Source organism: Gavialis gangeticus, unplaced genomic scaffold (genome assembly GCF_001723915.1).
Source record: "Gavialis gangeticus isolate Ggan-Ray unplaced genomic scaffold, GavGan_comp1, whole genome shotgun sequence".
Taxonomy (NCBI): Eukaryota; Metazoa; Chordata; order Crocodylia; family Gavialidae; genus Gavialis; species Gavialis gangeticus.
Genome location: NW_017729025.1, coordinates 143903080 through 143915820, shown reverse-complemented (window position 1 = coordinate 143915820; position 12741 = coordinate 143903080). Strand labels below are relative to the sequence as shown.

Sequence of the window (12741 nt, the reverse complement as noted above, 5' to 3'; positions counted from 1 at the left end):
GCACCCCTCTTATGAGCCACCCACAGCTCCATCCCACTCCCAGCTCTGGGTTCACATTCACTACCCTGGCTAGGCCTCCATTACCACTGGGGCCTCGATCTGCCCCCCTATACCCCTTCCCTCCCACAGACTTACGTGCAGGACACTGCTCCAAGCTGCCTGGCTGCATTCCTGTAAAATGGCCATCAGATTGGTATTGGCCAATTATAGCTAGTTAATAATCAGCTCTTGGTATCATCCAAGAAAATCTTTATCAGTGAACCCTAATAATAATGTACTTAGTACAAAGACATGCTGATCAGTTTGCCATTACTTCAGAAAAGGTTATCTTTGCTGCTGTTATATAGGTTTTACCCTTCTTGTGATTAGATTTTACCCTTAGAATGGAATCTAAGTGGTGAGGTGCTCTATCTAGCTGTTGTCTTGATGCTTGAATGAATTTGTTAATAGCTGGATAACTGGTCTCTTTCTTCAAAAATTTTTAGTACTAATATGGTGATACTTCGCTTACTACAGTAATAATGATGGTATTGTAAAAATTCAATAGTTAATCGCATTATAGAAGTAAAACCTTTCGGGACTAGCATTCCATAAACCAAAAGTGCAATAAAATGTTAGTATGGCCAGTTTATACACAATTAATGTTGTTATCAGTCTGAATTAATAAATATCAGTATTACATTTTTGACAATTTGAAGTTTGAGGAGTGGGTCTTTAGGATAGTAAGAGAAGTAAATTTAATTGAAGAAAACTTGAAACAAACAAGATGTTTAGTCAGCTGATAACTTGTGAAGCATTCATGTAAACTGGTGTAATCTTTATTTTTGGTTAATGTTTTTCACAATTTTTCTTGCATAATCTCATGATTTGTAAAAAAATAAATAAATAAAAGTCTCTTCTGAGCTGCAGTTTGAACTAGTTTTATTACCTTTATTTGGTTAAGTGCTGCGTCTTAATCATATTTTGAAAGTAGCTTTTGTATTTTGATTAATGTGATAATTTTGTAACTAGAAGTTTACTATCAGATGATGTAATGTAAAAAGAATATACATAGATGCCTTAATCCTAATGCTTGCATAACATTCTCTTTCAAAGTGGCTACCCAAAGTACCCTTATCCCTCTGGCGTTCCATTTCCAGCAACAACAAGTGCTCAGCATTACCCTTCTCAGCCACCTGTGACTGCTGTTGGTGAGTAACCTTGAGAGCATCTCTTTTTCTGAGTACTGAAGAAGGTTCTTTCTGCAAGTAGTACAAACAGGAAAGTAACCTGTTCATGAAGATGTGCTTTGCACCTGGACCCATAGTAGTTAAAACCAGAACTTATAAGTCAAGATGTTTGTTGGAAAGGGGCTTCTTTATTATCACAAGAATAAAATGTTTAATGCACAGTATTCTTACAAAAAATATCCATTGCATTTTGTCTCATCCAACCAACACTGTTAAGTTCTGATTTCCTTCTATCCCTTCTGTTTGGTCCATGAATGTTTTGAAGAGCAGTATGAGTAGCCACCCTACTTTCTTTCCTTCACTTTATGATAAAAAATGTTATCGTGTTAGGAAATGTTTTTTAACGTGTGCTCACTGCTCTATGTTGTTAAAAATGTACTGCTGCTTTCTTGTTTGTTAATCTGTTGGATTTGCTTTACTGAACAAGATGCTTGGTTCTCTTTATCATCTAGAAAATGGAGAGAGAGAATTATAACTTGATAGCTGGATTAAACTCTCAAGCCATTACTGTGTTAGTACGTCTGTGCTATGTTGCATGGCCTTGTTTACAGTATCAGTCACTTTGAATACATTTTACAGTCTGTCTCCTACAAGCAGATAAGATACCATAGTTAAAAAGAGAAATAAGAAATACGTTTTAAGGATATACATGCTTTTTATATTTAGAGATGCAGTATGTTTTAGTATGTCCTTGGTATATTAATGATTTACTGGACAAGCACAAGCTACATCTGGAAACTCGGCTCAAAGGTTGTATAGGAAAATGTTCTATCCAAACTGATCTTAGCCAGAGATGTGGGTTTTCTGGAAAATTTTGAATTGGAAAATTTTCCAATGTCCTAAATAGAGCATGATTTGATTTAGTATGTTTATTTAACTTGCATTTAGTAAACAAAACTAAAAAAGTACCCCCATGTTAATTTTATGCCCCAATAGCCACAAGTATTTGAACTAAAATATTTGATTAGGAAAAAAAAATACCGCACGCTTAGTGTGGCTTAAATGTTATATTCAAACACATTCAAAGCTTTATGTGGAAAGAAATTATATTTATTGGAATACTTGTAAAAATGTAAAGACAATACACAATAGCATGTACTTCCCTTGCAACATTTGTTGAAATTTAAGGAAAAAAAATGAAGGCACTGAAAACTGAACATGCTAATTTTAGCACACCCAAAGAACTGGTGACATGCTAATTTTAGCACACCCAAAGAACTGTGCATGATATGCCGTGATTGTCCACTCATCTACTTCAGCAGAGTTTAATGGTCTTCCACTGAAGTCATTGCAGCACCTCCAGTTTCACTGTCACTATCTGTAATACTCACTTGCACTACTTATTAGTTCCATTTCAGAATCAGATTGAGGCAAATCTGATTCAGAACTACTTGACCCCCATTCTCTTTCTCTACACGATGGTTTTATCAATGAGTCTATGGGCAAGGGCAACTTATTACACTGCATCTTCTTTGTTAATTGTGTTTCTGACTGATTCTCCAGAAGCAAAAGATTTTGAGAAATAGAAACAAGCTTAGCAGTGAATTCGTTAGTCTGTTCTTCTCTTTTATCTTGATTGAACTGAAAGCTTTCCAGTTCCGTTCACAAGAAGCTGCTGTTGGTGGACTGCTTGGGATCCTAGGAGCAATCCTGGACAACAGTCGGGTGTTACAATATCCCTTCTACCATGTGAGAGGAGACGTATTCTCTGCTGCCTGCCAAATGATGTCTTTGCTTCAAAGTTTTTCTTTTGCACAGTACTCGGCAGTGTCTGTCATCACGGCTATTTCGTAGCTGTTGGGGACATTCTTAGCTGCTTCCATAATTGTATTGAGAGCAGTAGATAATTCATCTTCTGATCAATGTTGTCCCCTGTGTTGAGGATCCAAAAAGTTTGCTGCCAGATGAACTGGATGAGAGCAAAACCCAGATCTCTTAGTAAACATTTGTTTTATTTCTTTTTTGGATAGAGGTGAAGAAGGCAAAAGCTTAATTAAATTTTCATTCAGTTGTCTGAATATCTCTGAAATATTTGAAAGGCTTGGTGTATCTCCTTTTAGTTTCTTGGTAGCCACTGAAACTGGTACTAGCAAATTGAATGTTCCTTGAACTTGAACCAAGAACACATCATTGTTGAGAATCTACTTCCAAATGTTCACAGGAATAATCTGGGATAGTGTGTCATCTATTGAAGTACACTGCAAACAGTTCTTTGTGCGCAGCAAACTACGTAAACATTTTGTAGCCAAGTCCCATCTAGTTTCTCCTGGCAGTAAAAGTGTGCTTTCCTTCTCCTGCTTCTCTTTCTGTAATTTCTTCAAAGTCTGATTAGCAACATGATGGTTGTTGAATACCTTCACAATCACTTTGCAGTTTGTCATTATCATCTTCACTGTGTTCACTCTTACTATGTCCTTTACCAGAAGATTCAACCCACGAGCAAGACAGCAACATACTATTAAAGAAGGATACTTTGCCTTTAATATTTGCCATACAATTTCATGTTACTCACATTATCAGTTACAAGGGCTTGTACCCTGGAGGGACCTGCACTTTCAATCTCTTCACTCATTAATTTGGCTATGTATTCACCTGTATGACGAGGAGATCTGGTAGCAGTTGTTTTCAGGAATATTGGTTCAGGTGTTGCTAACATAATGTTCAGTAAAGGATTTTCCATCTGACATCAGAGTCAGTGATTCTGCTTGACCAATCCTTTGAATAACCATTGTTTGAATCCTGTCATACTCCATCTAAGAGAGAAAGTGATAAACGATAACTTGACAGTAACTTATATGATGGGAGAATTAGTTTGTAATGTTCCTTCCAGTATTGATTTTCCATAACTGAAAAAGGTGTACCACTTGCAAATATAGCTCAAGCTAATGTCTCTGCTTTTTCTTGATCTTCTTTTGACATTTTGTCCACAAAGCTTGATAAAAAGCTTAACTGTCTTGAACAGCTACTTATTTTCCATTTTTTTGCAAATCTGCTGTTTCACTTGAGCTACCAGGTTCTTGCAACAAAAGGGGGAAAAGATTTTTATTTTAGCCTATTCTAGTCTGGTTTCATCCATCAGAAGAAGGAGAAGTGACAAGGTGTTTGCTTCCCCCCTCCCTGCCAGAAAGAACACTCTGCTGCTTAACTGGCTGCTCAGTTGCGCTGGGACTACAGAGCCAAAGCGAAGTTTAGTCTGGCCTCTGCCATCCACCAGAGGACTAAGCTCGTTCTGCTGGGTTGAGATAGTTAACTATCATGTAATTTAAAAAAATATATATTGTTAAGCCTAAGCCACTTTGGTGCTTAGTGCAAGCAGAAAAGCAGGATTCAAATATTTTAAATAAATAAATAGATGTCCTGAGTTGCATTAACAACTTTTAAAGTTATAATGTTTTAAAAAATATAGATGCTATTCTGTGCTGTGTGGTGTTTAATATATTAATTTGTTTACTTACATAGGATTCCTGAATTAGACTTTTCTCAGATAATGTTGTTCCACTACTTGGTTGTAGTAGCTTTCTGTATATGGCATGTACTCTTTCAGAACAGTTTCGACATGTTATTAAATGTTTGATCATTCTTGTTGCATTGTTGACATATTCCTGCCCACAATACTTACATCTGCCAACTTCCTTCCTTCAGTGGCTTGAACTTCACTATAATGATGCCACACACTAGTTTTTTTCTGATTAGGTATTATTATGACTACTTCAAAGCAAAAACACTAAAAAACTAACAGATCTTATGCAAACTTCCCCAATTCGAGAAAAGAAATGAGACACTGCTCTGTTTGCTGAGCTGAAGGTGAAACAGAAATTAATCACAGTTTTAGTTTTGGTTTTGCTTTCACTTGCAGTCTGAGATGAAATAAGAATTTTAGCTTTGGTTTGATTTGGCCTGCACAGCCATTTGGGTGAATTCATAAATTGATCTTTGGTTTAGATTTTTATGTGAGTGTATTTGCCTTCCTGTTTACAAATCAGTAAAACATAGATGTACTCTCTCTCGCACTTCCTAGGGGTAATCACCTGAAAAACATTAATTACAACTTTGAAACTGCCAAGCTTCCCTAATATTGTATTGACATCCATTCATGGTTACTAATGAATTTTATGAAACAATGAATTTTTAGAAATGGAAAATTTCCCATGGAAAAATAAAGCACTGGGACACTTTCCATCCCACATGTCTGATGCCAGCTCAACTCAGTTTAAGCAGTTAACTTTGTTCTTTTGTGAGAAGATATACATTTGTTTTGTGCTTTCACTTTATTTGGGAACTGTGCAAATGAGGGTGAATGGTGAGACTGTGGGAATCACCAGTGCCATTCTGGAGGCTGTGTTTCATGTAAGTAGAGGGCTCAATGGACATCTTTTTTTCCAAGACACCATATGCCAGTCTTCATCGTTGCTGGAGCACTGCTGGCTTCCAAAGTGGCTCTGGCATTTACAACTCTAAATGCGAGATTGCATTGTCAGTAACAAGAGTGTTCGATTTGATTATCAGGAGCTAAGGGATGATGATGATGATACTGAAGGTAATACAGTCCACCAACCAAATAAATGAAGATGGGGGACGAATAAAGATGGGATACATACAAGTTTTCATGAGATTAAAGCTCAGTCTTTTCAGTCTTTTCCTTTTGTACTGAAGCTTCTGAGCAGCAACTTGTATGAAAACTAGAGGCCTGGCTTTACTGCTTTGTAAGATGGTCTTTTCAGCTCTTCTTTGCAAACCTGAGTCACTGCTAGGACCTAACATTAGTGTCAGAGACTAACGACACAGGTCAACCTATGCAAAAAAAATACTTATCTGAAAAAGCGAACTGCGTGCTTGTTGTTATGTTTTCTGTTTGGTTTAAAAGAGTATTCCTGAAATAATATTTATTTTTCTGGTTTGAGGTGGAGAATATTGTGGGGGTTGGTGAGTCTGTCAGGTTATGAGGGTCTGTCAAGGTTTTGTGCATCTCAGGACCTTCAGCCCTGTACTTGATGGAGAATGTATATTTGTCGTTATAAGATCAGTCCAAAAGGTCATGAACTTGGATTGCCTTCCATAAACTTAATATGCAGTGCAAGCACCATGTACCTGGCAAGGCCTCTGAAGAAGCATATTTTTTTCTTGTGATACATGTAAATGGCACACATTTATCTAAACAGATATTGGAATACATTTTTCTCCCAGATTGTATGTGTAGTTGCGCTCTTGGCTTTGCCAAATCATGGGTTATGTTAGAGTGGACTATATTTAGGAACATTTAGGCCACCAATTATTTATAAAGGTCAAGTCCAGACTAAACCATTAACATTTCTTTGTGTTCTTTTAATAGCAGATACTAGAAGAAAGCAGAAGCAGGTATGGATTTGTGGTCATTCATATGTTTTATGGGCAGAAAAACGGGCGCTTTCAAGAAGCTTTGGTCCGCAGCTGGGCATTCGAGTGGAGGATGCCAAATTGCATTGGATAGGAAAGAGTGGAATGATGTGGGATCAGTTAATACCCATGCTGTTGCATGCCCGACGACATCTGCCAGATCCTGAGATACTGGTGATACACCTAGGAGGAAATGACCTGGGAACAACAAAACTTACGAATCTTATAATCAGAATAAAGATGGATTTAGGATTTATCAGGCACGTGTTCAAGAATGTCATTTTGGTCTGGTCAAACATTGTGCCCCGAAAAGCCTGGTGGAACCAAGATGAGGCCTGTAAACTCGTGGATGATAACCGGAAAAAAGTCAATAGTCAAATTAGCAACTTTATGAAGTCTATTGGAGGATTTGTGATCAGACACGATTCCCTTGTGCCAGAGTCTCCAGGTTTATTCCATCTAAATGGTGTCCTCTTATCTGAAAGTGGTACTGATGTCTTCAACCTGGATTTACTGAGTGTTTTGGAGAACTTGATTTGACTGTGATTTAACTTTGGAGGCAGAATGACATTACTGGCCATGTGTTTGACAAGTAGGAAGCTTGCCAGGGGCAAGGGATATTCAGGATATAAGTGAATATTTTGGCAGGGATTGGAGGGTAATATCTTTCTTATGAGGCAGCAGTGTTGGTTGGTGAATACATTTTGAAGAGCTATTATAATGTTTTTAATGGCTCATCTAGTGGAACTCTTTCTTCCCAGCCTTACAATGAGATGTCATTCCCAGACAGTAAGCCTTGTTGTCCTGCAACCTTGCTTGATTGACACATACATTTTGTTGAAAGAGACACTGGCAAATAGTTTAAATGCCTTATTTTTCATATCCTACATTTTTGTGTGAAACCACACTGTAGTAAGTGGCTTTGTGATCTCACAAAATAAGAATAACTTTTAAGTATTTCATTACTGGAGAGAACACTAATACTGAGCACAAAGATAGAAATAGAATTAGTATTTGCTATTGTACCAGGCATCTTAAGTAATATATAAAACTGAAAGGGAATCAGGGTTGGTGTGGGAGATAGCATGCTGTGAGTTGAGATTTTTAGCTTGTGTACTCCAGCTTTGCTATTGATTTATTATGGAAATAAGTCACTTACGTGAATAGAAGCAAAGAGGAGTTATCTATTAAATGAGATGCAACTTCTTGGGTGGGTGTGATGAGGTTTATTTATAAAGCACTTAAACTCTTTGTGTAAAAGTTACTGTACAGTTCAATATTCTTATTGTGAAGATATAAACTTTTAAAGAGAGTCTCCTTTTTAAATAACCAGATATTTTTATAATTTTAATGGTATTTTTGTATTTTTGCAGATGCTCAAAAAGAGATTCTTTCCTTAGGAGTGTTGTCCTTTCTCTTCCTTTTTTACAGAGCATAGCATTAACACTTGTGGTTAACTCTGTACCATTAATATTTGCAAAATAGTTCTGGAAGTAATGTGTGATGCTATAGAACAGTATGAGACATTCAGGACTTGTATTTTATTTCTTTGAAATTGGAACTTTTAAAAACTTTTTTTCTATATTTTTGTCCTTTTAAAAATAAAAGAGAGAACTTCTCACCTGATTCATTTGAAACTTAAGTTTTTACCTACCTTGACATTTCTATAAACTGCTTGACAGTGTCTCTCAAATGTAGCAATCACACAGCAAAATAAAACTGCAACATTTTTATTCTGGCAATTGCTGGGAGTATATTTATTCTCCTGTTTCCGGGGCAAAAGTTTCAGCCCTGGTTCATACTTACTACATTTCAAACGTACATTTCTGCGTATTGCCACTTAGCAAGCACTACAACTTAATCTTATTTCAGTGTAAGTGCTGTACCGTAAAAATCAAAGTACACTGAAATGTCACTTTAGCGTGCACACTTTTCTGTATATTATGTTTTTGAAAACCTGGATTTTATCAGGCAAATTTTAAATAGTATTTCAAGAATCTTTCTGGCATCCCTTCTGGCTCAGTTTTCATCTAGGCAAGTATAGGACAAGACTCATTAACCTGTATGGGTAGTAGTTTTGGTCAGTAGACCTCAGGTGTCCATCACTTTTGTTCTAAAATATGGACAAATGTCAGTATTCTGCTTTATGCAGAATGTACCTTTGGTAAGGTCCTTTCTGCAGGGTTTGAGAGAGGAAGTGTTTTAATATGAATTCCTCCTTCCTCCCTCTGTTTTAGTTGTTTCCATCCATGAAGGTGTAGTTATGCTAGGGATTGCCTGCAAAAGGAGGCATGGGAAGGTCAGCAAAAAAGCTATAGCAAAATATTGTTGATTTTTCCATTGTGGCTTTGAACTACAAAAATTCCCATCCTGTTGAACTTTTAAAAGAGCTGCAATTTAATAGAAAACACTAAAATCTGGATACTGGCAACAGCATATATATATAGCATATATCTTAGAAGTTAGTTTTATTGCAGCTGGAGAAGACTGTTTAATCACTCTTTGTAAATACTTCTGAAGGATTCTCACCTATACAAGGCAATGAGAACCTAAAGAGGAATTGAGCTTCATTTCTTTCATATAGTAAAACATTGTGCCCAATACTTGCATCTTGAGGATTTAGCACTATTAGGATTAAAGAGAGCATTTGGTACTCCACACTCAAGACTAGAAGGAAATGCCCACACTCTGGCAAGCCCCACAGTTCTTATACCTTTTGATGTTGGACTGTGTTAACAATTAATGTTTGTATAATACAGTGATTTTGTTTTACAAATAAAGCTGTTGCCTTCACCTTCTAGTCATCCTGTGGTATTTTAAAAAACAGATGGCATGAAGGGATATACATTTACAGATTCTTTTTTGATGTAAGGTGTTCTTTTGTCTGACAGTTAATGCCTGTCTGAAATGTTATGTACTGAAACTTACTGAAAATACTTCATGACTATTTTCAAGTACAGATTGCAGTTTTTGAAAAATCTTCTAATTCCTTAATGTTTAAATAGGTTACAGCCATGCATAAAATTACAGCAAGTTTCAGTATGGAACGTTCAGCCTGATCACTATGTACTTATAAAGGAATATCACTTTGTTGCTGTAGCCTTTGTGAAAGCATCCAGTCAGTATTCAGTAGTCACTGCAGTTGACCATCAGAGTTGGGGTGGTTGTTGTTTTTTTGTGTTGCAATCTTTGGTCCATATATGTAGTGCTTATAGTAAGTAGAAATAATTTTAAGTTTTGTTGCTTACTATAAAAAGGTAGTATTTGAGAAAGTTGTCAAGATTTCTATTCTGGTCTTTTTCCATTCTCTCTTCCTGTCCCTTTGTTGGTGTTCTAGGACTTAGAGATTGGTTGACTTTCAGTTTGGGTTGCTAAAGTTTTGTTGCAAAACCTTATTTGCACTGTGCATGTAAACTTTTATAGGATCTGTTTTGATTTGCAAACCTTGCTTGGGATTTCTCTAGATGTGCACATAAATAGGAATTTTCTAATCAGGATAAAAGATCTTCAACAGATGGTGCAGAATTAATGATTGCTCAGTTTATTCTTTGGTCTCTCTTGTCTTGTGATTGGATTTAGAATACAAACAGGTAGGTGTATCTTCTGTTCACACAGTAGTCTTAAAATGTTACTGTTCTCTGCTATATTTTTAAATGCCTGCTTTAGAAGCTGTTCCTCTGAAGAGAGGATATTTTCAGCAGACACTAGTTGATTTAATGGATTGCCAATCCATATTTGAAAATGGATTGGCAATTGTGCATTCAGTTGAGTGACCTCAACCTTTGTTCTTTAGGAGATGTTTTTATCCAAATTTGATCACATCATCTCTTTATAACTTCACCCTTTCAGCTAGATTGTCACTTAGCCACCAACTTGACAGTAGGGTTTAGCATGTTGCTGTGCTATCCTGAGAACTGGTCAGGAAATGCTTTGTCTCAAGGATGAACGATTTGGCCTTTGTTCAACTTATGTATTCTTTCCTCTCTGCACTGGTGCAGAATCCCAAAGGTGATGTGTTCTGTGTTTTGTCACCTACCCTGTGACTTACCTGACTTGGTCTTTTTGCGGGTGCTGGGATGTAAAGCAGGGTTCAGTAACCTTTATATATTCTGGAGTAATAAGCATTCTCGGTGGGGAGATAGGGAAGAAATAATCCTTCTGTTTTTCCAAGCACCCTCCAAAATTGCCTTGTTGTTAATATAGAACTTGTCATGAAGTAAAGCTTTTTGAGCTCTCTCTCCATCATCTTCAGAGGCGAGTCATGTTAGCAAATAAAAACCTAGGATTCCGGACTAGCCCAGGGATTGACATGACACCTCATTTGATGAGTGACAAAAAGGCTTTATTTACTACAAGTATTTAAAATCAAGTCAAGTGAGCCCAAACCAAATTGAAGTCTGGTAATTAGCTACAAGGTGATGATTTCTCACCAAACAGGTGATGAAGAGGCGGTCTGTTTCTCTTCAACTTTTCAAGTAAGTTGGGCGGGTCAGCAACTGGTGTCAAGATAGATTTCTCACTCTTGAAGCAGGCAATGTTTGCTGTTTCACTGCCTTTTTATACCCTTAGTTTAGCATCTTCAAACCATTCTTTTAGTTGTGTAAATCAAGAGAGAGTCCCAAACAGTAATTGACAGGAAAAACCTGCTCATTACTGGTTATCAAAAATTTCTAATTTGAATGAGTTACCTTCTTCAGTAACAAGAGGTTATCCAGTTTGGAACATATCAAGGAACTGATTAACAGCCAGGAAAAACATACTAAATCAGGAGGAGACATCTATCACATATGGAGAATGTCTCTTCCTGCACATAAACATGAGTTAGTCACAAAAGAAATATTTACCATACTAATTAATCAAGGATAGACATTTCATATGGTTACACACCAGACCACTAAGAGTCTGCCTGAAATCATCCTGAATATAGCAAGATCAGCTGGAAGAGATACTTCATTATTCCTTCTTAGGTGGCCTAGCCATGAATGCACATCCTCTTGCATTATGCGGTTAGCGTTATTATTCTGTATTTTAACTTTTGTGAGTAGGCCCAAGCTTAGCATGAGTTTGAGTCATCAGTCATGGGACCTTTCATCTTTGTCTTACTGATGTCTTTTATATCTATCCTTTTGGGGTTCTTAGAGTTTAATATACCAGTATTTTCTGTCTGCTTTTCTAATAGGGTTCAAAAACTTGAGTTAAATTACAATTCCAGGTTCAGACTCTTTTTTTCTTCTCTTCCATGAGATAAGAGGTGCTGCCATCAGTCATACTTAGTTTGGAATGATTTTAAATGAAGTTGATTTCAATAACTGATTTAAAACAGTAAGCCAGAAGCCTGATTTAAATAATATATTTTTATCAACTTTTCCATTGCATTTGTTTGTTGTAAAAAGGAAGAAGGTGTGTTTTTATTGGTTTATATAACAAATAAAATGTATTGATTTATAACTAAATACAGTTTTTACAATAGATTTAGTACATATGTCCTGGGTACACAAACTATATGTATACGGCTTAACATTTTTGGATTGTTAGAAATACTATATTTTACTATGCTATAAAATGGTGAAATGTTTCTTATTCACTAGACAATTAACTTTTTTTCTTTTGCCCAAGCTGTTTTGAAAACTTTTACCCCCTTTCTTTCAAGTCTTCAGCACTCAATGTCATCCTCCTCTTCCTTTTTATTCATTGACTCCCAGTCAAATTCTCAGCTTTTAATGAACCACTCCAAATGAAGAATATATTCTTTCTGCACCTGCAGAAGATACTACTGCTTGCAATAAGTAAAAGCTGGTTTAGTATTTCAGCAAACTCTGGTTCCACGTGCTTTGCTAGTGACTTCCACCATGGTGGGTTTTCTTTAAACCGTCATCATCGCATGAACAGCTTGAATGGTTCACCTCTAGCCCTGAAGTTTATTATGGTTGGCACAACTCATGGGTGATTAGTAGATGCAAGTTTCATTGGAGCATTTTCTTCTTTGGCAGTTAGACATTCTTAACTCTTTGTGTTAAAAATATTGGCAAGAAAATGAAGTGAAATAAGTGCTTGATCCATTCATTTCTTTACTGCCTGCATCCTAATTTAGCTGTTCAGTATTTCTTGCTTTAATGTTTCTTGAAGTTCTTTCCAAATT

The 12741-nt window shown here is 36.5% G+C and overlaps 1 protein-coding gene across 1 annotated transcript in view; it reads left to right on the top strand.

Moving 5' to 3' along the window:
• The window catches only part of TSG101 (tumor susceptibility 101), an 84105-nt gene that overhangs the window by 47785 nt on the left and 23579 nt on the right, over positions 1–12741 (top strand). Inside the window, exon 7 of the mRNA XM_019519691.1 lies at positions 1096–1190. Within this exon, the coding sequence (XP_019375236.1) occupies positions 1096–1190 (95 nt within the window). The remainder of the gene's footprint in view (positions 1–1095; positions 1191–12741) is intronic.